This window comes from Oncorhynchus kisutch, linkage group LG8, assembly GCF_002021735.2.
Source record: "Oncorhynchus kisutch isolate 150728-3 linkage group LG8, Okis_V2, whole genome shotgun sequence".
Classification (NCBI taxonomy): domain Eukaryota; kingdom Metazoa; phylum Chordata; class Actinopteri; order Salmoniformes; family Salmonidae; genus Oncorhynchus; species Oncorhynchus kisutch.
In genome coordinates, this window is record NC_034181.2 from 61,455,118 (window position 1) to 61,478,191 (window position 23,074).

The 23,074-nt window shown below is 42.2% G+C and overlaps 1 protein-coding gene across 1 annotated transcript; it reads left to right on the forward strand.

Moving 5' to 3' along the window:
- The first annotated feature begins 89 nt into the window (after nucleotides 1-89).
- On the forward strand, nucleotides 90-17,154 carry tpcn2 (two pore segment channel 2). The gene is made up of 24 exons (XM_020489168.2): nucleotides 90-686; nucleotides 6,169-6,224; nucleotides 6,354-6,430; nucleotides 6,753-6,930; nucleotides 7,078-7,194; nucleotides 7,327-7,433; nucleotides 7,730-7,802; nucleotides 8,075-8,174; nucleotides 8,261-8,326; nucleotides 8,431-8,495; nucleotides 8,603-8,712; nucleotides 8,801-8,882; nucleotides 9,006-9,092; nucleotides 9,254-9,373; nucleotides 9,489-9,677; nucleotides 10,090-10,139; nucleotides 12,937-13,036; nucleotides 13,304-13,375; nucleotides 13,517-13,590; nucleotides 13,740-13,845; nucleotides 14,263-14,345; nucleotides 14,771-14,852; nucleotides 14,958-15,049; nucleotides 15,942-17,154. The coding sequence occupies exons 1-24, from the start codon at nucleotides 548-550 to the stop codon at nucleotides 16,015-16,017; spliced, it is 2,301 nt and encodes a 766-aa protein (XP_020344757.1). The 5' UTR covers nucleotides 90-547; the 3' UTR covers nucleotides 16,018-17,154.
- The last annotated feature ends 5,920 nt before the right edge of the window (nucleotides 17,155-23,074 follow it).

Sequence of the window (23,074 nt, forward strand, 5' to 3'; positions counted from 1 at the left end):
GTGTATAACATGAGTCTAAGTGGTAACATTTACTACCAAGGAAGTGGCCAAGCGAAAACGAGTAATTGTGAAACGTCTTCTAACGCACCACTTTTACTGGCGCGTAGAAAGCTGCTGACTAACAAAATAGAGAGTAAACTACCACTAGACCTTAAGTAGACTACCATTGTTTTAAATTAAGAGCTACTTTGGGGACAGGCTACTCTTGAGTTACGCGCGGTATAGCTCAGTGGCGCGGTGAGTCACCCGCTGGTGAAAAGTGATACTTGAGAGAACACAGGGAGGAGTTCGTTTCCTAAAAACAGATTTCCCGTACAGTCGTAACTAAGTGGAGAAACTGTCTGTAAATATAAAACTATGGATTTAACGAATTTACACGAATTTGACAGCATAACATGTTTTCTGTCTCTCTGACAGTTCCAGTATAGTTATCATTCTCTTCACTAAAACTGGCCATTTACACTTGGCGGAGGTTCAGTTTGTTTTACCTGAGTTACAGGCGCCGCATAAACAAGTTTACACTCGCTTAGTTAGGTCAAATTACTAGATGGAATCGGAACCACTGCTGACTGGAAGCATTAACTACGGCTCCCACCCTGACAACAATGATCACCTTGAAAAGGGATCCCCAAAGACAAGACGTCTGTCCTACTCGGTTGCTGCAGAGTATTGCTGTGTCGGAGGAGGTAAGCGTTTCAGTTGTTCACAATATTTGAAGCATAGCTTCATAACATGTTATAACACGGTCATAACCATTTCATGTCACGACTGACATAATATTTTCACAACGCTGGCATTACACATATTTAGACATGTTGTGACATGTGACATGATACGGTCCTCTACCCTTTCGCCGAAGTATACGATCAGGCCGCTGATCACCCAGTCTCTTCTTGTCTAGACAGCGTTACAGTGACATGAGATGGAATTAAAATGGTTGTATACTACGGTCAACCAAATGTAATTATTGACTGTAATGTGACTATCGTGAGCGCATACCCCGTAGCACTTCCAGGATGCTCTGCATCGCCTTCTTTGCAGCACCTCTCATCTTGAACAATGACAACAGTCTTGTAATGATCCAGCTTCTCCATGAAGGTGGACTGAAAGCCGGGTGGTTATAATCCTTCTGAATTCCTTCTCAATCTGTGAGAGAAAGAAACAGAGATATGGGACTGATGCTGTGATGCGTATCTCAGATCAAAACAACAAAGAATAATGATGAATCATTCCATTAATTATTGTATATTGTCATTCAACTGTAATTGGACGCGAGTGGGCTGAAACAGGCCCGGACATTTGTCTTTGAGGTCACTCACAGGAAGTTAAGACTCCCAAGTTTTTTTTTTTATGGCTGCCTCCCTCAAAGCCTTAACCTCCACAATGGATACAGATGCATGAGCTAGCTACTTTCTCTGAAAAATATAAGTAAGGAACAGAAATCAGAGTAGACTATGCAACAATGGGGTAATACAGCTAAAGAAAGACACACTAAAAGCTAAGGCTACATACCAATAGCTAACGAATTCACACATTGTCAAACACATTAAAATCTTATTTTCTTAACGTTTTCATAACATATAGCTAACGTTAGCTCTAAACTATTCATTTAGCTAGCTAACTACAGTACCAAGTTAGCTAGCTAGTGTTTGTTAATCACTACATATGTTGGTGTGGACAACTACTAGGTAAATATCCACCCATGCATTGTAACGTTATAGGCAACAACAGTACTACAGCTATTATCCCGCGAGGTGAGGTATTGAAAACAGTGGTGTCAATCATTTTTAGCCCTACCTTTTTGAGAAAAATGGTATTACCTGTTAAACAAGATATTTTTCTGAGCCATTGTGTAAAGTAATATCATTTCCCCATTTGTTGAGAATACAATGTAGCTCAGAATTTAAATTATTTATTTTTTGTTCATTTTTATCAAGGTTGTCAATCATTTCGGACCCCACTGTATGTATGTGTGTGTGTGTATATATATATATATATATATATACAGTGCCTTGCGAAAGTATTCGGCCCCCTTGAACTTTGCGACCTTTTGCCACATTTCAGGCTTCAAACATAAAGATATAAAACTGTATTTTTTTGTGAAGAATCAACAACAAGTGGGACACAATCATGAAGTGGAATGACATTTATTGGATATTTCAAACTTTTTTAACAAATCAAAAACGGAAAAATTGGGCGTGCAAAATTATTCAGCCCCTTTACTTTCAGTGCAGCAAACTCTCTCCAGAAGTTCAGTGAGGATCTCTGAATGATCCAATGTTGACCTAAATGACTAATGATGATAAATACAATCCACCTGTGTGTAATCAAGTCTCCGTATAAATGCACCTGCACTGTGATAGTCTCAGAGGTCCGTTAAAAGCGCAGAGAGCATCATGAAGAACAAGGAACACACCAGGCAGGTCCGAGATACTGTTGTGAAGAAGTTTAAAGCCGGATTTGGATACAAAAAGATTTCCCAAGCTTTAAACATCCCAAGGAGCACTGTGCAAGCGATAATATTGAAATGGAAGGAGTATCAGACCACTGCAAATCTACCAAGACCTGGCCGTCCCTCTAAACTTTCAGCTCATACAAGGAGAAGACTGATCAGAGATGCAGCCAAGAGGCCCATGGTCACTCTGGATGAACTGCAGAGATCTACAGCTGAGGTAGGAGACTCTGTCCATAGGACAACAATGAGTCGTATATTGCACAAATCTGGCCTTTATGGAAGAGTGGCAAGAAGAAAGCCATTTCTTAAAGATATCCATAAAAAGTGTTGTTTAAAGTTTGCCACAAGCCACCTGGGAGACACACCAAACATGTGGAAGAAGGTGCTCTGGTCAGAGGAAACCAAAATTGAACTTTTTGGCAACAATGCAAAACGTTATGTTTGGCGTAAAAGCAACACAGCTCATCCCCCTGAACACGCTATCCCCACTGTCAAACATGGTGGTGGCAGCATCATGGTTTGGGCATGCTTTTCTTCAGCAGGGACAGGGAAGATGGTTAAAATTGATGGGAAGATGGATGGAGCCAAATACAGGACCATTCTGGAAGAAAACCTGATGGAGTCTGCAAAAGACCTGAGACTGGGACGGAGATTTGTCTTCCAACAAGACAATGATCCAAAACATAAAGCAAAATCTACAATGGAAGGGTTCAAAAATAAACATATCCAGGTGTTAGAATGGCCAAGTCAAAGTCCAGACCTGAATCCAATCGAGAATCTGTGGAAAGAACTGAAAACTGCTGTTCACAAATGCTCTCCATCCAACCTCACTGAGCTCGAGCTGTTTTGCAAGGAGGAATGGGAAAGAATTTCAGTCTCTCGATGTGTAAAACTGATAGAGACATACCCCAAGCGACTTACAGCTGTAATCGCAGCAAAATGTGGCGCTACAAAGTATTAACTTAAGGGGGCTGAATAATTTTGCATGCCCAATTTTTCAGTTTTTGATTTGTTAAAAAAGTTTGAAATATCCAATAAATGTCGTTCCACTTCATGATTGTGTCCCACTTGTTGTTGATTCTTCACAAAAAAATAACGTTTTATATCTTTATGTTTGAAGCCTGAAATGTGGCAAAAGGTCGCAAAGTTCAAGGGGGCCGAATACTTTCGCAAGGCACTGTGTATATATATATATATATATATATATATCATTTCATACTGTCTAGAGACCTATCACATACATCACCATATATCAGTCTTAAGTAAAAAATGCTGTCCTGCTCTTGAAATCATGCAAGTCATCAGCAACAGAGCATTGGGGTAGGCACATGTTTGATATCAATGTATGTGCAATTGCCTTGGTAATACAATTGTCAATTTCAGGAAATTGACCATTTTGGTGTGTGCCTACCCCAATGTTGTTTGGTAGGTTTTGTGGGTTTTAACACTCTTAAGTAGGTGTCATAACCAGCCATAAAACATTGTAATATATGTCACAACACACATAAATATGTGTTATGACAGTGTTATGACAGGTCATGACATGGTTATGACCGTGTTGTAAGGCGTTATGACGCTATGCTACAAGTAAAGTGTTACCAATTGTTTTTAATGTCTCAAAACTCTATTTGAGTGGTCCACAATGTGTTTATAAAAAATCTTTAAGATACTTGGTGACAGGAAGTTGAAAGGAAGTTTTCTTTGGCAGCATATTGTGGACTGATTTTGAGAAAAGTTGCCCTTGTCAGAGACAGCCATGATGAGTGATGACACATAATGTGGTTGTAGTCAGCAGTGGTAGTGTGGAGTGAAACAAAGTCTAATATGAGTCATCCAGTCTGGGTTAAGAACAATTGCTCTATGGGCAGGACATGTTCTTTCAAAATATGTAAAGAAAATAATAGTCACCTGAAAAGGGAAATACTATCAAACATGCATGTGACCATGTATTATGACTGGAAAATTTACGTTTAAAGGTTAGACCAGTGGAGTGACATTGCAGAGGCAGTGGGATTCTGGGTAAACAGTTCAGCTGTATGTTGAGAATTTGAATGAAGCTATCATTCTTGTCATACTAAATGGAGGGAAACAATAAACAGCCCAAATCCTATGAATTGCCCTGAAGCCAGGTTGAAATGCCAAGCTCCACATTGTGTTATGTCCTGTTGAACAAGGATGGCCCTGCCCTAGATTACTCTGCCCTTTTCAAACGTCCCGTTTTACTGATGATGTGCAGCTCTACTTTACACCCCATACAAAGCTTTTTTTGCTTGAGGCAGTCATGTAATGAAATAGAGCACATTGCCAAAAGTATGTGGACACCTGCTTGTCAAACACCTCATTCCAATATCATAAGCATTAATTTGCTGCAATAACAGCCTCCACTCTTCTGGGAAGGCTTTCCACTAGATGTTGGAACATTGATGCAGGGACTTGCTTCCATTCAGCTACAAGAGCATTAGTGAGATTGGGCAAAGATTAGGCCTGTCTCAGAGTCAGCGTTCCAATGAATCCCAAAAGTGTTCGATGGGTTTGAGGTCAGGGTTCTGTGCAGGCTAGTCAAGTTATTCCACACTGATCTCGACAAACCATTTTTGTTTGGACCTCGCTTTGTCCACGGGGGCATTGTCATGCTGAAACAGGAAAGGGCCTTGCCCAAACTGTTGCCACAAAGTTGGAACCACAGAATTGTCTAGAATGTCATTGTATGCTCTATCGTTAAGATTTCCCTTCACTGGAACTAAGGGGCCTGGCCTGAACCAAGAAAAACAGCCCCAGACCATTCTTCCACTTCCACCAAACTTTACAGTTGGCACTATGCATTCGGGTAGGTAGCGTTCTCCTGGCATCCGCCACACCCAGATTCATCTGTCGGACTGCCAGATGCTGAAGTGTGATTCATCACTCCAGAGAACACATTTCCACTGCTCCAGAGTCCAATGGCAGCAAGCTTTACACCACTCCAGCCAAAACTTGGCATTGTGCATGGTGAACTTAGGCTTGTGTGTGGCTGCTCAGCCATGGAAACCCATTTCATGAAGCTCCCGACTAACTGAATTAGCTGAATTAGCCAAATTCACTCATTTGTAGAGGGACAAATGGGGACAAAGACAAATCCAGGAGATAATGTGGCTTCTTGACACAGATCAAAATAGCTGTATGAATGTGATATATTATTGTAGACCCAAACTGAAAATAATAATTGAATTGAAGTGATAGTCCAGTAAGTGAAAGAGAGTTCAGTTGACATTTAGATGTGTGATCAGGTCTGTGGAAAAATGCCTGGAATCAGTAGCTAATTTAATCTGACTTGGCGAGGGATGTTTGAAGCACACTATCCATCCAGACTTGGTTATAATTCAATTGGAATATTTGAAAGATTAAGATGAATTCAGACACGCTAGTATTGAACTTTATTGCAAACACATGCACACAGGCCTATCACAGGATTAGGATACGTGCTCAGACTTTGACCTCTGTGGAACAGTCAGTACTGTTTTTGTTGTATAATCAGTGGCCACTGATAAAAGGTGAGCATGAGATGCAAGGTTTTGGTTGTGGTTTATTATTCTGCTTGAGAAAAACTACAGATAGGTCGATAGGTTTGTTTTCAATGTTTTGTTTTCAACCAACACAAAGTATGACTTCATTTGCTTGAGAAAAACTATTGTTTCACATCACTTGCTGAATCATTTCCCTCTCCTCTTACACAGGTGATGTGGATCTCTACCTCCAGCAAGCTGTTGTGTTTATTGAGGACGCCATACAGGTGAAACATATATATCCTTTGTGTGAACTCTCGCTGTAACTGATTGAAATATATTATTTGTATGACTTGATTATGAACTGTCCGTAAACTGCGGTTTCAAAACAATGAAATGTGTTTCTCGTTCTACAGTACCGATCCATCAATCATAGAGTGGATACAAACTCGTTACGTCTGTACAGGTGGTACTACTCCAGGTTATGGCAATGGTAAGCCCCTACTGTCGTGATGAGTCATGAGTGAGTGTATTGTTCTGGATTGTTCTGCATGTTTCTATTCTTATATTTGTCCTATCCTCTAAAGCCAATCCTTATATCCTCTCTGCACTGCATCTCACTGCAATGTGCAGTATTCAGTATTGTCGTCAGTCATTGCTGACTTAACTCTGTCCTGTCTTAGCTTCCTCTGTGGTTAAGTGTAGTGAGAAGAGCACTTTATGACGGTGAAGCCAACCATCACCCTTCCCGTTCTCAGTTTGAAACCCTCTTGTGGGTTTTGTGTCATTGTTAAACGACTCTCTGTGTTGCTCAGGGGGCTGGGCCTGACTATTGCGGTCGTCTTGATGCTGGCTTTCATCGAGAGGCCCTCGTCTTTCTCCTACACATCAGACCCCCGCTTCAGACCTCCCCCCTGGGAGCCCCCCTGTGGCCTGACAGAGGGCATAGAGATTGTCTGCCTCATCATCTTTGCCATTGACCTCACTACCAAGGTAACCATCAGGCCATGTTTCTGACAATGTCAACGGGGAAGAGAGTAGATGGGCAACAAGAAATCTCAAAGTACATGAACATCCATTTTGTGTCTTTATTTGCAATAAATATATATATATGGCTCAAGCTTAATCTATTGTCCTTAGAGCTATTTGATTGGCTGGGACGAGTTCCGGAAATGCAAGTGGTTGATTGTCTACATCTTGGCCATCTCAGCATCTGTAATTGATTGGACGTTGACGTTGAGCATGTATTGTGATCAGGTGAGATCATATTCCAAATATTGGTTTATACATCCTCTGTAACATGTCTCTTGACAGTTGATATAAAGACATCGTTTACAATACAAAGACTCAAATGGAATATTGCTCTTTCCCTTTGTTGTTCGATGTCAGAACTTACGAGTTAGGAGACTCATTCGGCCCTTCTTCCTCCTTCAAAACTCCTCCCTGATGAAGAAAACATTAAAGTGCATCAAGAGGACTCTCCCAGAGATAGCCAGGTAATTGTGTTAAACACCAACACTTCAATCTCTGTTCAATCTCATATCTTCACTTCACAGCTTTACAATGATCGTCAACCTCAAAATACTCTCACTTCTGTTATCACATACATAGTTCTCTAAAACTGCTTTGTAGGGTATATGTAGGGTTATATACTGATACATGATTCACTCTTGTTTCAGTACATGTGAGACCCGCAGAGGGCACCTTAATCTACTTGTACATGTATATAGGCCTGACTGTCATTGCAGGGGTGTGTGTCTAATGCACCACTCCCCTCTCTCTTACCTTCCAGTGTTATCCTGCTCCTGGCCCTCCACCTCTGCCTCTTCACCATGATTGGCATGCTGCTCTTTGCTAAAGGAGAGGTATGTTCTATTCCACCCTGCTGGCTGTACTGTTGACGCCCAGTTCTCAATCCTGAACATGCCCTTTTACCTTACCTCACAATTGTTTTATTCACTCGGGGGGAAACAGGCTTTAACAGAGCTTGTAGATGTGTAGTATTACAACTGCCTGAATAGAGACCTGTACAGAAACTCACCCCCACATGACCAGGATGAAGCACAGTGGATGTCCATTTAACATTGTTGTTATAAGGGAGTTAAGTATCTCCGTATTACCTCTGTTTTGTCCCTAGAACCCGAAGCACAACGGGGAGTGGGAGACCTACTTCAGAGACTTGCCCACGTCTCTCTCCTCTCTCTTGGTGCTCCTCACTACAGCCAATAACCCTGATGGTAAGTTCACTGTGTAGGTCATAGTGAACTAAACATATATTTCCTGCTGTCTACTCCACCTAAAGTTGTCTTCGTGTTTTTAACAGTGATGATTCCGGCCTATTCCTTAAACCGAGGATACTCCATCTTCTTCATTCTCTTTAGTGGTTTTGGTAAGAGCTAGCCACCAAATGAACTGTTCAGGGACAAGGGAAATATGAAACAGATTGAGTGGTAATACAGTCTGTTGTTAATTTGTCCTATTTACTGCTTCCAGGAACCTACTTCTTGATGAACTTACTAACTGCCATCATTTACAACCAGTTCAGGGGATACCTGCTGGTGAGTTTAAGACTGGCACTGGACTGATATGATTTAAATATCAGAGCATTTTAAGGTACAGCGTAAACCCCATAGAATATCATGATGAAAATGTTCTCTTGTGGCAGATGTCTGTCCAGGCGTCCATCCTAAGGAGGAGACTAGGCGTCAGAGCTGCCTTTGAGGTCATGTCCTGCCAGGGGCGGGGTCAGGACGCTACACACTCAGAGGAGCATGTGTAAGACTGCCCATTCTCTTACCCTTAAGACCTACACACACAAAGACACACACACACACTGAATGGCCTTACATCTTGTCCCTCCCAGAGAGCGTGTGCGGGTGGATGCCTCTTTGCAGGTCATGGCGAGGGTACAAATGAAGTCCTACTATAGACAAGCCATCATCAAGGTGAGAATAGACTACAGTGTAAATCTTTAGAACATGTGGATAAACATTTGAATATAACTCCCTTTGAATTTGCCTGTTTCCCTGTCTCTCTCTCGCTCTCTATATGTCTCTCTCTTCCTGTAGAGATTGCAGCAGTTGTCAGATGGCTTCATCCAGTGGGAGGCCTTCCGGGGTCTTTTTGATGAGCTGGACAAGGACCGCATCAAAGAGGTGGGGCCACAGCTCATTAACTACTCTGTGCTTCTTCACTGGATCAATGTTACTGTTTTGGATGAACTTCATTGTTGGTTCTAAACTGGCTTATTTTACCTAAATGATAGCTGGATTGCCCCTGTATGATTTGACAAGTCTTCTTTGTCTTTCTCCTGCAGCACCCTCCGAAGCCAGAGTACAACTCTCCACTCCTCCAGAAGCTTCAGTTGGTTTTCAGCCACTACTATGTAATGATAGTGGGCAATGCCGTGGCCCTGGCCAATGTCATGTGCATCTGTGTAAGTCCAGGACCTTCTCACAGACAGTATGTCGTGCCTGTTGTTTGTTTTTTCAGCATATTAGACCGAGGCTCAACTTGTTTGGTCTCTCTGTTTCTCTCTCTGTGTGTTGCAGACCATACTGGTGCTTGACTCCGAGAAGTCCATCGCAGAGCGGGATGACTACTACATGGAAGTTATTAACTGCTTCTTTATTCTATACTACCTGATGGAGATGAGTCTAAAGATATTAGCCTTTGGGTGGAGAGGCTACCTGTCATACAGAAACAACATCTTTGATGGTCTTCTCACATTTTGCCTTCTGGTAAGATATTCTGAAAATGACAGGAAACATATTAAAGGTGCAATATGTAGAAATCACTCGACCATTTCGATGCTTCTCCTAATTTCAGTTTGACAATGTATAGTGTGTGTAGAGAATCATTGTACAATCTAAACTGCTCTGAAATATATTTTCAATAACCAAATATATTGTTTGTTTTTTTCAGCTGTTTGAAGCTGGTGTACAAAACCCAAAGAAAAAAGACGCTAAAATGTAACTTAACGGGGAGCATAGAAAAAGCGCACACAGAATGGGTCTACCGCTTCTCAAATCTATAACTCACATTTCTATGTGAATTTGGTCGGGTCGCCCCAAAAGCTACATACTGCCCCTTTAAGCATATTTCTGTCTTGGTAATATAACTGAAAGTATTTTTTAATATATTTTTTTACAGGTCCTTCAGATCACCATTTTTGCCACCTACAGGCTTCCATTTCCTAAATGGTTGGTGTCTTCACTTCGGTCATATTTCTCACTCAACAAATGCATTCTGTAGAATGAAATTGTCTTAAAGGATGTTGCTCATTTGTATATACAGTTACAATAGTGATGAAATAGTAATTTGGTTTACACACTCACACACAGGTACATGGGGATGGTTGAAAACAGGAATAGAAGCATGGACATATACATATGGTACATGGGGATGGTTGAAAACAGGAATAGAAGCATGGACATATAGATATGGTACATGGGGATGGTTGAAAACAGGAATAGAAGCATGGACATATAGATATGGTACATGGGGATGATTGAAAACAGGAATAGAAGCATGGACATATAGATATGGTACATGGGGATGGTTGAAAACAGGAATAGAAACATGGACATATAGATATGGTACATGGGGATGGTTGAAAACAGAAATAGAAACATGGACATATAGATATGGTACATGGGGATGGTTGAAAACAGGAATAGAAACATGGACATATATGGTACATGGGGATGGTTGAAAACAGGAATAGAAGCATGGACATATAGATATGGTACATGGGGATGGTTGAAAACAGGAATAGAAACATGGACATATAGATATGGTACATGGGGATGGTTGAAAACAGGAATAGAAGCATGGACATATACATATGGTACATGGGGATGGTTGAAAACAGGAATAGAAACATGGACATATAGATATGGTACATGGGAATGATTGAAAACAGGAATAGAAACATGGACATATAGATATGGTACATGGGAATGATTGAAAACAGGAATAGAAACATGGACATATAGATATGGTACATGGGGATGGTTGAAAACAGGAATAGAAGCATGGACATAGATATGGTACATGGGAATGATTGAAAACAGGAATAGAAGCATGGACATATAGATATGGTACATGGGGATGGTTGAAAACAGGAATAGAAGCATGGACATAGATATGGTACATGGGAATGATTGAAAACAGGAATAGAAGCATGGACATATAGATATGGTACATGGGGATGGTTGAAAACAGGAATAGAAGCATGGACATAGATATGGTGATGGTTGAAAACAGGAATAGAAACATGGACATATAGATATGGTACATGGGGATGATTGAAAACAGGAATAGAAACATGGACATATACATATGGTACATGGGGATGGTTGAAAACAGGAATAGAAGCATGGACATAGATATGGTACATGGTGATGGTTGAAAACAGGAATAGAAGCATGGAAATAGATATGGTACATGGGGATGGTTGAAAACAGGAATAGAAGCATGGACATATACATATGGTACATGGGGATGGTTGAAAACAGGAATAGAAACATGGACATATAGATATGGTACATGGGGATGGTTGAAAACAGGAATAGAAACATGGACATATAGATATGGTACATGGGGATGGTTGAAAACAGGAATAGAAGCATGGACATATAGATATGGTACATGGGGATGGTTGAAAACAGGAATAGAAACATGGACATATAGATATGGTACATGGGGATGGTTGAAAACAGGAATAGAAGCATGGACATAGATATGGTACATGGGAATGATTGAAAACAGGAATAGAAGCATGGACATATAGATATGGTACATGGGGATGGTTGAAAACAGGAATAGAAACATGGACATATAGATATGGTACATGGGGATGGTTGAAAACAGGAATAGAAGCATGGACATATACATATGGTACATGGGGATGGTTGAAACAGGAATAGAAACATGGACATATAGATATGGTACATGGGAATGATTGAAAACAGGAATAGAAACATGGACATATAGATATGGTACATGGGGATGGTTGAAAACAGGAATAGAAGCATGGACATAGATATGGTACATGGGAATGATTGAAAACAGGAATAGAAGCATGAACATATATATATATGGTACATGGGGATGGTTGAAAACAGGAATAGAAGCATGGACATATATATGGTACATGGGAATGATTGAAAACAGGAATAGAAGCATGGACATATAGATATGGTACATGGGGATGGTTGAAAACAGGAATAGAAGCATGGACATAGATATGGTACATGGTGATGGTTGAAAACAGGAATAGAAACATGGACATATAGATATGGTACATGGGGATGATTGAAAACAGGAATAGAAACATGGACATATACATATGGTACATGGGGATGGTTGAAAACAGGAATAGAAGCATGGACATAGATATGGTACATGGTGATGGTTGAAAACAGGAATAGAAGCATGGACATAGATATGGTACATGGGGATGGTTGAAAACAGGAATAGAAGCATGGACATAGATATGGTACATGGTGATGGGACATGATAAACATAGCAGAGGAAGAGTGTTACTGAGTAAAACACTACAGAGGAAGAGTGTTACTAAGTAAAACACTACGGATAGATGAACGATTAGTATCTAACTAAGTAGCACTGTGAGATTGAATAAACCTTTGTGTGGTGTGGTTGTCCCAGGAACCCTTTGGTCATATCCCAGCGCTGTCTGGGCTTGGTTGGGGGTAGGCAGTCATTGTAAGAATTTGTTCTTTACTGACTTGCCTAGTTAAATAAAAGGGTGAAAAAAGGAAAATAAAGGGGGGGGGGGGTAACACACACACACACACATAGGTACATGGGAATGGTCTAAAACAGAAACAAGGACATGAAGAGATGTTACATAGTGATAAACATAGCAGAGGAAGAGAGTTGAATAAAATGCTCGGAATGGATGAACGATGATAGATAAGAAACTAAGTAGCAGTGTGAGATTGAATACACCTTTGTGTTGTGTGGTTGTCCCAGGAACCCAGCGTCGCGTGGTCTGATGTCTCTGTGGGAGATGGTGCGTCTGGTCAACATGCTCATCGTCGTCCGCTTCCTCCGAATCATCCCTGATATCAAGGTGAGGAAGTGGTGCCACTGGGTAGTATTAGTGCCATCATTTTCAATATATGTGATAAGACCATTGTATATGTTGTATTTGGCTCCACCTAGTGGTGGAAATGGTTTATTGCTTGACTTGCTCTATTTTGGTGTACTCTATTGTCAATAGAGTTTTATTGTTGTAAATTCATGCCGGTACAGCCAATGTCTTTATCATCTCTGGTTATGCATGTTGGTATTACAATATATAAAAATAGTAATCCTTGTGTTTTAATGCCTCTTTTAGCTGATGGCCCTTGTAGCGAGTACTTTGGTTGACCTGGTGAAAAACCTCCGAGCTTTTGCAGGAATACTAGTGGTGAGTGACACAATGACACTTTTTTCTCTCTTTCGTTCTCTCATCCAGCTAGTCATTTTAAATGCATCTCCATACATTAGGCGTCTGTTTGCTGGACATCATGGATTCCCTATCACAGCTAACATTCTGTTTGTTCTTTAGGTGGTGTTCTATGTGTTTGCTGTCCTTGGCATCTGGCTGTTCCAGGGAGCCATCACAGCTCCAGGGAAGATGAGGTACAGTTTGACAATGATGTATTTGAACGCTTGTACACTATTCACAAACATCGAAAGTAGCAATGGCCTCATACAGTAGCTAATATGGCTGTTTTAATGTGTTTACTGCGTGAGGTAATTGGAAGTTGTTTTGTACGTATTCATTACAGTGTGATGTCCAATTCCAGTATGGAGAACATCACCATTAACTTCACCATGGAGTGTGGTTCCTACGAGCAGCTGGGCTACTGGCCAAACAACTTTGACGACTTTGCTGTGGGTGCCCTTCTCTTGTCTCTCGCTCTGCCAGCCTGTGAAGTAGAATCATAGACAGAGAACACAGGGCAGGCTTAGCTCAAGGCCAATATTCTGTCTACTGTTGTAAGAGACCGGTTTAATGAGAATAGACTTTGGAGGGAATGAAACTGTAAAACACATGGTTGGTATTCTATCTGTGACTCATGTGTACTGGCTCAGACTGGGAAGGCTGGTGTTGTGCGGGTAACCTTTCAAGGGGATAATGCACTGAAGTAACTTTTAAAAGACACCCGTAAAATACCATGGTGGATATGTTGACATTTCAGTCCTGATCAATCAAAGGAATCTTTAAATTGTGTCTAAATGTTGAGAGAGAGAGAGAGAGAGTGGACACTAACCAGTGATTTCTTTCTCCTCTCCCTCGGTTTTGCTCAGTCTTCCCTCGTCCTCCTTTACAACATCATGGTGGTGAATAACTGGCAGGTGTTTATGGATGCCTACACCAGATACACCACAGAGTAAGCCAACAATAATACAAATCCGTACATGATTCTTGTGATCCAACTGTCAGACGCTTCAATTCGTTTCGCTATCCACTAGAGGGCAGCAGTTGACGGTGAAGCACATCAGTCCTTTTCACTTTGGGCCAAACCTTACTTTAGTGAGCTCCCACTTCATAATATTTATCTATTTTCAGTTGTTCTCTAAAGAATTGCAACTGTTTGGTTGGTTAAATAAGCTTTTGTACCCAACTCAGGAACAAGGCTAGTAACAGTGAAAATACATGTAGGAGTGGGGCCATAGTTTATGTTCGTTATTTGCCCTGCTTAAAGAGCATGAAGACAAGTTAATTGTGTATGGGGCTCCGTTTGTAAAACAGTGATTATGGGTAATGAGGATGTGTCCATGTAAACAGTTGATCAGGTTTCTTCTCTCCTCCCAGGTGGTCCAAGGTCTACTTTGTTTCCTGGTGGCTTACCTCCTCTGTCATGTGGGTCAACTTGTTTGTGGCTCTCATCTTGGAGGTATGTATCAACTTATGCTGGCCTGATTTGTACTTACTGTAGTTTAAGTGCAAGATGTTTTCTGAAAAGATGTAAGCTCAATGAATCCTCCGTTTTATGTGAAAGAACTTCATCTATAAGTGGGACCGAAGTGTCACATGTTCAGTGGCGGACGTTGAGCGAACAGGCTATGAGACCACTGTCCAGCTCATGTTCAGGTAGGTTGCTTTTTAACTCCGCTCTGGCTTTTTGCTTCTGTTTGTTGTCTGGGCGGCTGCATATTCCTACTATTTGGTGTTGGTTTTAGGCCTATCCCAGTCACCAACGGGGATGCCCTGACTGTCAGCGGTTCTGCCAGTTCTCTGTGAATGCAGTCAAATGTTTTGGCTGTACGTCATTTAGCATCAAAAGGCACTGCCTTAAACCATGCTCTTTGGCTACTCACATTTATCTGGGCAATTGTGTCTGGGGAGCTTTCTGATAACAAACTCTTAAAGGGCATGTATTTCTTTGTGACCTAGCTTGTAGATAATGCATTATATAGGATAGGCGCAGGTACAGCTTAGGTGTTTAGGCGCAGGTACAGCTTAGGTGTTTAGGCGCAGGTACAGCTTAGGTGTTTAGGCGCAGGTACAGCTTAGGTGTTTAGGCGCAGGTACAGCTTAGGTGTTTAGGCGCAGGTACAGCTTAGGTGTTTAGGCGCAGGTACAGCTTAGGTGTTTAGGCGCAGGTACAGCTTAGGTGTTTAGGCGCAGGTACAGCCGACTAGCATTTTTTTGGGTAAAAAATCGTTACTAGTCAAAAGTATCGAAATAATATCGTCACAAATAATATTGCGATATGTAACTGTATCAATTTGTACCCCATCACTAATATAATTGGTCGCAAAAACATCCGCCCCCCTTTTTAACCACTTAACTAAACGCATGTCGCTGAACAATTTGCTGAAGGTGTGGTTGATAAGTCAGAAGAGCAACCTTTAATGCCCGTCCCTAAATGCACGTTGTGGACTACAGCAGCCGCTTGCATGAGCGTGCTCCGCTTCAACTCGTTGTGTGTCTCTTGACACAGTTTCGTGTCCTGTCTTTAAAACTGCACTGTTCCTTCCAGAGAACAAATTCAGGAGCCTACAGAGGAGGAGCTGGTCACCCAACTCCACCAGCACCCTCACCTGCATCTCAGCTGATGACCCTTCACCCCTCACACACCATTGGAACCTATGTCCGACCAGGCTTGTGCCAATCCAAAATAAACAGGGCCTTTACTGGCTATCACATATTTCTGTGTGAATGTCAGGGACTCAAAAGGGACAATATTGTTAGTGCTCTCTCAATTCTGATTCGTCCTATGTTGTCACATTTTGTATGTTTTTGCACTCAAACCACTGAACAAATGCCTCTCTCCCTGCATCCGTTCCTTTAAAAGTGAGTTTGAAAGATTACGTTGCTAAGCGTTTTGTTCATGTTAAGTCTTTTATCACTTTCGTTTGATGGCAAATCACTATATGCCATCAAACAAAACAAAATACACCTCTGTTCTTAATGAAATGATTTAATAGGGAGTAAAAATGGGAAAGGACTAGTTTTTATTCATATATTTGTCATGAAAGCTGTTTCTTTTGCTTACCTGCCTTGCAATGTAAATAGGATTTTTAAGCAATTTATAAAAAGAAAGCTGTACAGGGGGAAACATGGGAAGCATTTTATATTTGTGCTTTTAGGTAAATAAAGGAATCTCAGTGAACTTTATATAAATGATGAAATATGTGTTTAGCATGGCTGGAAATGATTCTTTCAAATGTGTAAAACAAATTTTAGACAAGGCCCGCCTTTGTTGTTTTTATGCATTAGGTAAAATCTCTCTTGGATAGCTACAGCTACAATTTCATATTTTATTTGTATGTTTTATTTAACCTTTATTTAACTATCTTGAAGTTACATAATTACCTGACTGTTTGCAATCAGTTGGAAGGTGCCGGCGTTGTGTGTTTTCTGAGACCCTCGGGTCTTCCCGACCATAAGCACCGACTGATGTCTCCCTCTTCCACACTCATCAGGCCAGGCTAGTTAGTGCTAAGATTAAATGAAGATTTCCTGCTGATGCATCCTGGTGATGGTCATTTCAGATAAGGGTAATTAGCTCTCCCCGGGGCATGCAAGTCTTGACTGAGGAATCCTGCTCACACTGCGGAATGGCATGGAATGGAATGGAGAACTGTTATTCTACCTGAAGGGCAGCGGGAGAAACATGTTTTTGTGAATAATAAAAATAGCACATTTTACAACATCATAATAAAATGCAATCCGAAAGGTAATTATGGTGATCGAGGCATGGCACCGTTCTAGGCATTGTCCCTGGGGTTTGTTCTGTGGTTCTATGCTAATAGAGTACACAAACACACACACACACACTGGTGTTGACACTCCACACCCCACACACTCAAGCGTCATGTTTACTGGAAACAGACGAAGGCAAACAAGCCAACCTCCAGAGGGCCTGACATCAAAGCTCTGACCTCCTCTCCTCCCACTATTTGTTTGCTTTTCCTCTTGGTGAGTTTGGGCTCGTGCAAGACCTTACCACAACCACAATAGAATGTAGGGACATATCAGGTTAAAAGCCCATTGCATGACAATATGACAGACCATTGAGATATGATGTAGGCTAGCTAGCCTGTGTAGGGCTATCTGGACCCTTCTCTTTGAGTCTTTTCAGAGTAGTGAGTTCTACATTCTAGAACAGGGATGGGCAACTGGCGGGGCACACTTTTGTAGGCCAGCGGACCAATTAGAATTCTTTTTTGGGGAGGGGAACTCAGTCGGGGTCTGAACTTACTTTTGAGAGTTAGAATAATAGAATACCCAAGATGCAATTTGGAGATTTGGTTGTGCATCAGAAGTCACACAATTACCCCATGACATGTTTTTTATTTATTGGTAAGTTAGATTAGCGGCCAGCTATCTAAACTTGTAGTAAGCATGGTCGAATTACCAACCGGCGTGGGTCCCATTGATCATCAGATATCATATTAAAAACTGCAAACATTTGCCTCCACCCATGGCAAAATGTGTAGAATTGCATAAAATTAGTTTTAAAACAAAAACATTTTCTCTACGCCCATGGCAAGATGTGCAGAATTGCAGGAAGTTAACTTAAAACTTAAACTTAAAAGGTTGAAGCTTCCATCAATTTTGCCAATATGTCAGCCATGTTCTATCTAGATCCCACCACTGCAGTGAAGGCAGAGCCAGAGGCATCCCAGATGAGGCATAATTGGTGATAATTAGAAGCAGGTGGTTAATGAGTCCAGCAGACTAATGACTACTGTTTACCCAGCTTGATGAGGACAGATTAGGTAAACATAGCCTGGCTGTCTGGAATGCCAACACTAGCACGAGGGATAGGCCTAGGTGATGTGTGGTAGAGCAGGGGTTACCAAACTTTGTTACTCAGGCCCCCTTTCCAGCTTTGGAGAACATCCCGTGCCCCCTCCCCCTGCACACTTTATATTGGCACAAGCACTGTTCATGATACAAACTGTTCAGACTCCTCTTGTTGGCGAAGAGAAAATGCAATTCTACAGATTTTGTTATGGTGTGCGGTGCAGAGAACATTTAGCAGTAAATTTCCTGGAATTCTCCACATTTTCCTGTCTTATGTGTTTGTGATATTTCAGTGACTCAAACATGACAAGAAAATCAATGGGCTAAAAAACCTAGCTAAGAAATGTGAACTGACATGATCTATACATTTGTGAAAAGTTATAAATAGCTCTCTGTGGTCTGCAATAGTTGACAGGACAAAAGGAACTGCTGATGCACTACCCAATTTCGAAATTGCACCATTTGCATTTTACTATAACAACATTCAGAGGTAGGTTGAAAGCCGGATTTCCTTAAAAATGAAACAAAATCATGCAGGCTAGCTGTGGGGCCACAGCCTGGAAAGGACTGTGCTAGAGGAATGCAGGCTGGGCAGATGTATATACGTGGAGATGTAGACTCTAGACATACTGTCCTCCTGCTCATGGATACGGGACAATGGTTGATCCCCAGTGGTTGCTGTAGTTTCATTGACCTCAGTCAGTTGTATTGTAATGACTGTGGTGGCATTTATAGTCATTACATCCCCTAGGAACCTACTATATCACTGCAGTGTGTTTCTTTACCAGACCATATTTTGTTTACCCTGTCGTTTATCCAGTCACTGAGCTTGGCTGGATTTGTTTCTGCTACCTCAGTGTTGGACTGCCTCACTTCTCACTAGGCACTCAGTTTCATCAACTTCTAGGCCAGTGTTTCCCAAACTCAGTCAACGGGACGCAAAGGTTTTTGGTTTTGCCCTAGCACGAAAAAGCTGATTCAAATGTAAAACTTGATGATGAGCTGACTATTGGAATCAGCTGTGGAGTGCTAGGGCAAAAACCGAGTTTGGGAAACGCTGGTCTCTAGGCCTACATGCATACCAAACAGCATGAGGAATCAGGGTTACAGTAATTGGTTGAATGAGTCACGTGTCTCTCTGTCAGATCGCCAGCTGTCAGTGCCTCTACCCCCCCCCCCCCCACACACACACACACATTCCCTGCAGAAGATGCTCATGGGAAGCTAGCACTCTGTGTTACCTGCCAAACTAAATGATGTCATAGCCTGGCAACCTTTTGCTCTGTGCGCTGAAAGGCCATGGATGAGAGATGTCAGTTCTCCAAGCATTTTAAGAATGCAGGTGCTGACAGGGGAGGAGGACCCAACAGGGTTAGCTCTCTCGCTCCCTCTCTCTTTACTAAAGAGGATATTGGAAACAAAGTGAGGCATTCACATGCAGTGACAAACAGACTAGTTGGTCTTGCCTCCTACTGCTTGAAGAAGGTGGTGTTTGTTGCTCACAGGACTACCAACGCTAGTTACAGCACGTGGGACTGACCCCCTGGTAACCCTTTTTGTTTCTGGAGTAGCAAAAATATCATAATTCACACTGCTTCTGAACCTGTATTTCCCTACTAGTGAGCTCATTATGGCGGTCGTCAGTCCTTCCAGAATTGTTCTACTAATTTCTTGTCATTCTCACTGACCTGAAAGGGTTCTGAGCAGCTGCACCATGTTCTCACTGATTACTGAGGGTTTTTTTCTCCATTATTTGTCTTTCCTCTCTCTCGTTCTGTAATAAGGGAATTACTACTCTTTTTTTTTGTTCCTGATCAATATGCTTCACCTGATCCATCAGGTGGTTTGACTGTATCTCAAGGTCTTTCTTATTTGGGTGAATAGACCTAATACCAACATATCTGCTATTGAAAATCCAATTGAACTGCCAATTCTGTCCCTCTATTGAATCTCAAGCTGTCACCCTTATAAGTAGTGTGGCATCTAGAAAGTTGAAGAATACTGAACAAAAAGATTCCATTCACCATCCAGCTGCTGATTGTGGATCATCTTTCACATCTTAAATCCCGCCACCATGGTTAATAGAGGAGGAGCGAGGAAACTGATCCAGGAGCAGCTGTGGAGGGGCAGGTTTAGTCACCACCTACTTCTCCACCTTTCCCTGTTCACCTGAAGGCTTAGCTAACCTACCTCTATAAGCTCTAATGATACCTGCTGGCCCCGGCCCGTTCTCTCACCCCTTTCACCAAATGCGGGAGGCTTGCTTTTACAGGACCTTTTGAAGTTGCCGCACCAGGGTGCGAACTTATGTTTCGCCCAGGGAAAACGCAGATTATATAATTAAAGGGATCCAACTCCGCAGGTCTTTATGGTGAGGTATTGGGCCATTCTCACCTTTTGTGAAGCCACAGGAACAGAATAGAAGGAGATGTCCCTATGCCCACACCTCCATATAGCCTTTACCCTTTACTCTGAGACCAGGCCACCCATATCTGGACACACGGGAGAGGTATGACCTACACCACATATCACCTCCCCTTCACCACCTACTGCCTCACAACTTCGTCACCACATCTTCCAGGTATATATGAGGTCTCCCTGACTAATTACTCAGCCGCCCACTAAACCGACCGACCAACCGACCTGGCCCCTTTATTCTGTTCAATGGCTGCCTGTCTGCCCTACTGAGTGGGAGCAGATGCACCTGCCTGTCAGGCCATGCCCAGCTCCTTTCTCTGCCTGGTGGAGAGGCGGAGCTGGGGCTGGTGCCCACTCAGGTGAGCGGGGCCGTTGATCTGGGCCACGGTGCACTCTGGCAGCCTCCTCCAACACCTGCCAGCCAGGTGCCACTTTATCGCCTCACTGCCCCCTCCCTCTCGCCTCTGTCCGGTTTCACTCCCCATGCAGGATAAGGAGGGCTGTAAACAATAAGGGAGAAAGAGAGGGGAAAAGTTCAGGACATTCCACTTTCAGCCTGTCTCACGCCCAGCCCATCTTTAGCAAGCAGCAGCTGGTTCTCACTCGCCCACTTTCTCTCTCTCTCTCTCTCTCTCTCTCTCTCCCACTCTGGGTGTGTGAGGGAGAGAGAGAAGTGCATTGCTTTGATCAATACTCCAAATTGCATGACACCATAATGAGAATTTTTGTTGAAATGACTAAGCATTAGTTACAGATATTGTATTGAAGTGCCCTTTTCTGATTGAATATTCAGTTAAAAACCCACAAGAATACTTTCATCAAGTTTCTTCCACACTTTATGGCAGAGCAGACTTCAGAAAAAATGAGATGCTGTTCAAAGCACTGTTGATTGCTCTGCCAGCCTAATGACATGAAAAGTGATTTCTGCAAACACCCCTCTCTGTGTCTGGCACTGTAACTCTCCAGTAATAAATTAACTTGTGGCCAAAGTGCGGAATGCATTCTTCAGCAGCGGAAGCAATCAGTCTGCCTGTACTGCCCTTTCTCTCCCGCTCAAAACACTTAGAGAGCAGGCTCATTAGCATACAGGTGAGAAGAAGAAAGTAGATGAGGCAGGTCTTTAGAAAGGGAATAGGGAACGACCAGGGCGATGATTGCAGAGTAAGAAGCAAAGGTTTTTTTCTGGGAACAGAATGAGGGGGATTTTCCCTCAGAAAGATTTAGGTCAACATTGGCATGTAGACAGAAGCCAGCAGCTGTCCTCTGGGCTCTGTCTGTAGGAGGCAAGGCAGCCATTAGTCTCTGTCAGAGCAGAGCTGCTCTTGGGAGCTTCCATACTTAATGAGAGGGATCTCACCGCTAGATGGCAGTAGTTGCTTCCTAGATGCAACAAGTCCTAGATGCAACAGGTGGTGAATTCTATGAGACCATCTTACCCCCACTTTTTCTATGAAGAGAAAACAAAGGACTTGTAGTTTATGGAAGTTTTTAAGACCTAGGCCTACGATGTTACCAGTTTTATCAGGCATGGTGTGCAAACATGACCATGGAAAAAGTCCAGTTCCCTGTTGTTGGACGTAGCTGGCTGTTTAGTCATGCTGTTTGGTGGACCCTGGTTAAATAGAAGGACTGCTCTGCATTGCTTTGATAATGATGTCCATTGTGGCCCAGCTCTTATCACCCCTACATAGCAGCCCCTACTCCCATCCCAATGTTGTTCTGATTTCTCAGTAATCCACCATGACAAAGTCTCATATTTTTATTAATGCTGATTGACCCCCCCATTAGATATAAAACCTATTTAGCTACTCTCCATATAAGGGCCTATTGTTCATCGTCCACATTAGTGTGTGTGTGTGTGTGTGTGTGTGTATATAGATGAGAGGGAGCCATCTCCTGTGGGCAGAGTTGTACTTAGTTGCGGTGAACGTGAGAAGGGTCACTGATGTGGCATCTTAAGTTTCCTGGTAATCGCTCTTGAAGGAAGTGTTCAGAGTTTCCCACAGAGACAGGACAATGAGTCTAGTCTTGGTTAGTGGAACGCAGCTACCTGCCACCCCTCTCCCTCACTCGCTCTCTCCCTCCCAATCTCTCAAATCATTCTCCATTGAAAGGGATCCTTCATATTTTCATAGATCAAGTCTCTTCGCATAGGGTATGTAATGGATACCCCGAGAAGGAAACTGTTTATATTGGCTTCAATAGATCTACAACCTTACCTTGAAAATGTCCAAAGCTGTTTCAGTGATTTTTAGGGAATACGATTTCTTAATCATGTTTTTGCACTGGTTATACGGTAGGTGGGGAGAATTACAGGTAGTGAATTCAGGTGTGTTTCAAAACGTAGCGTTGTAGTCCATAATGAACTACGTGTATTGTTCGGTGTGCAGTGTCGTTTTGGCAGGACTAGCCTACCCAAGTGCCTTGAGGAAATGTGGCGGG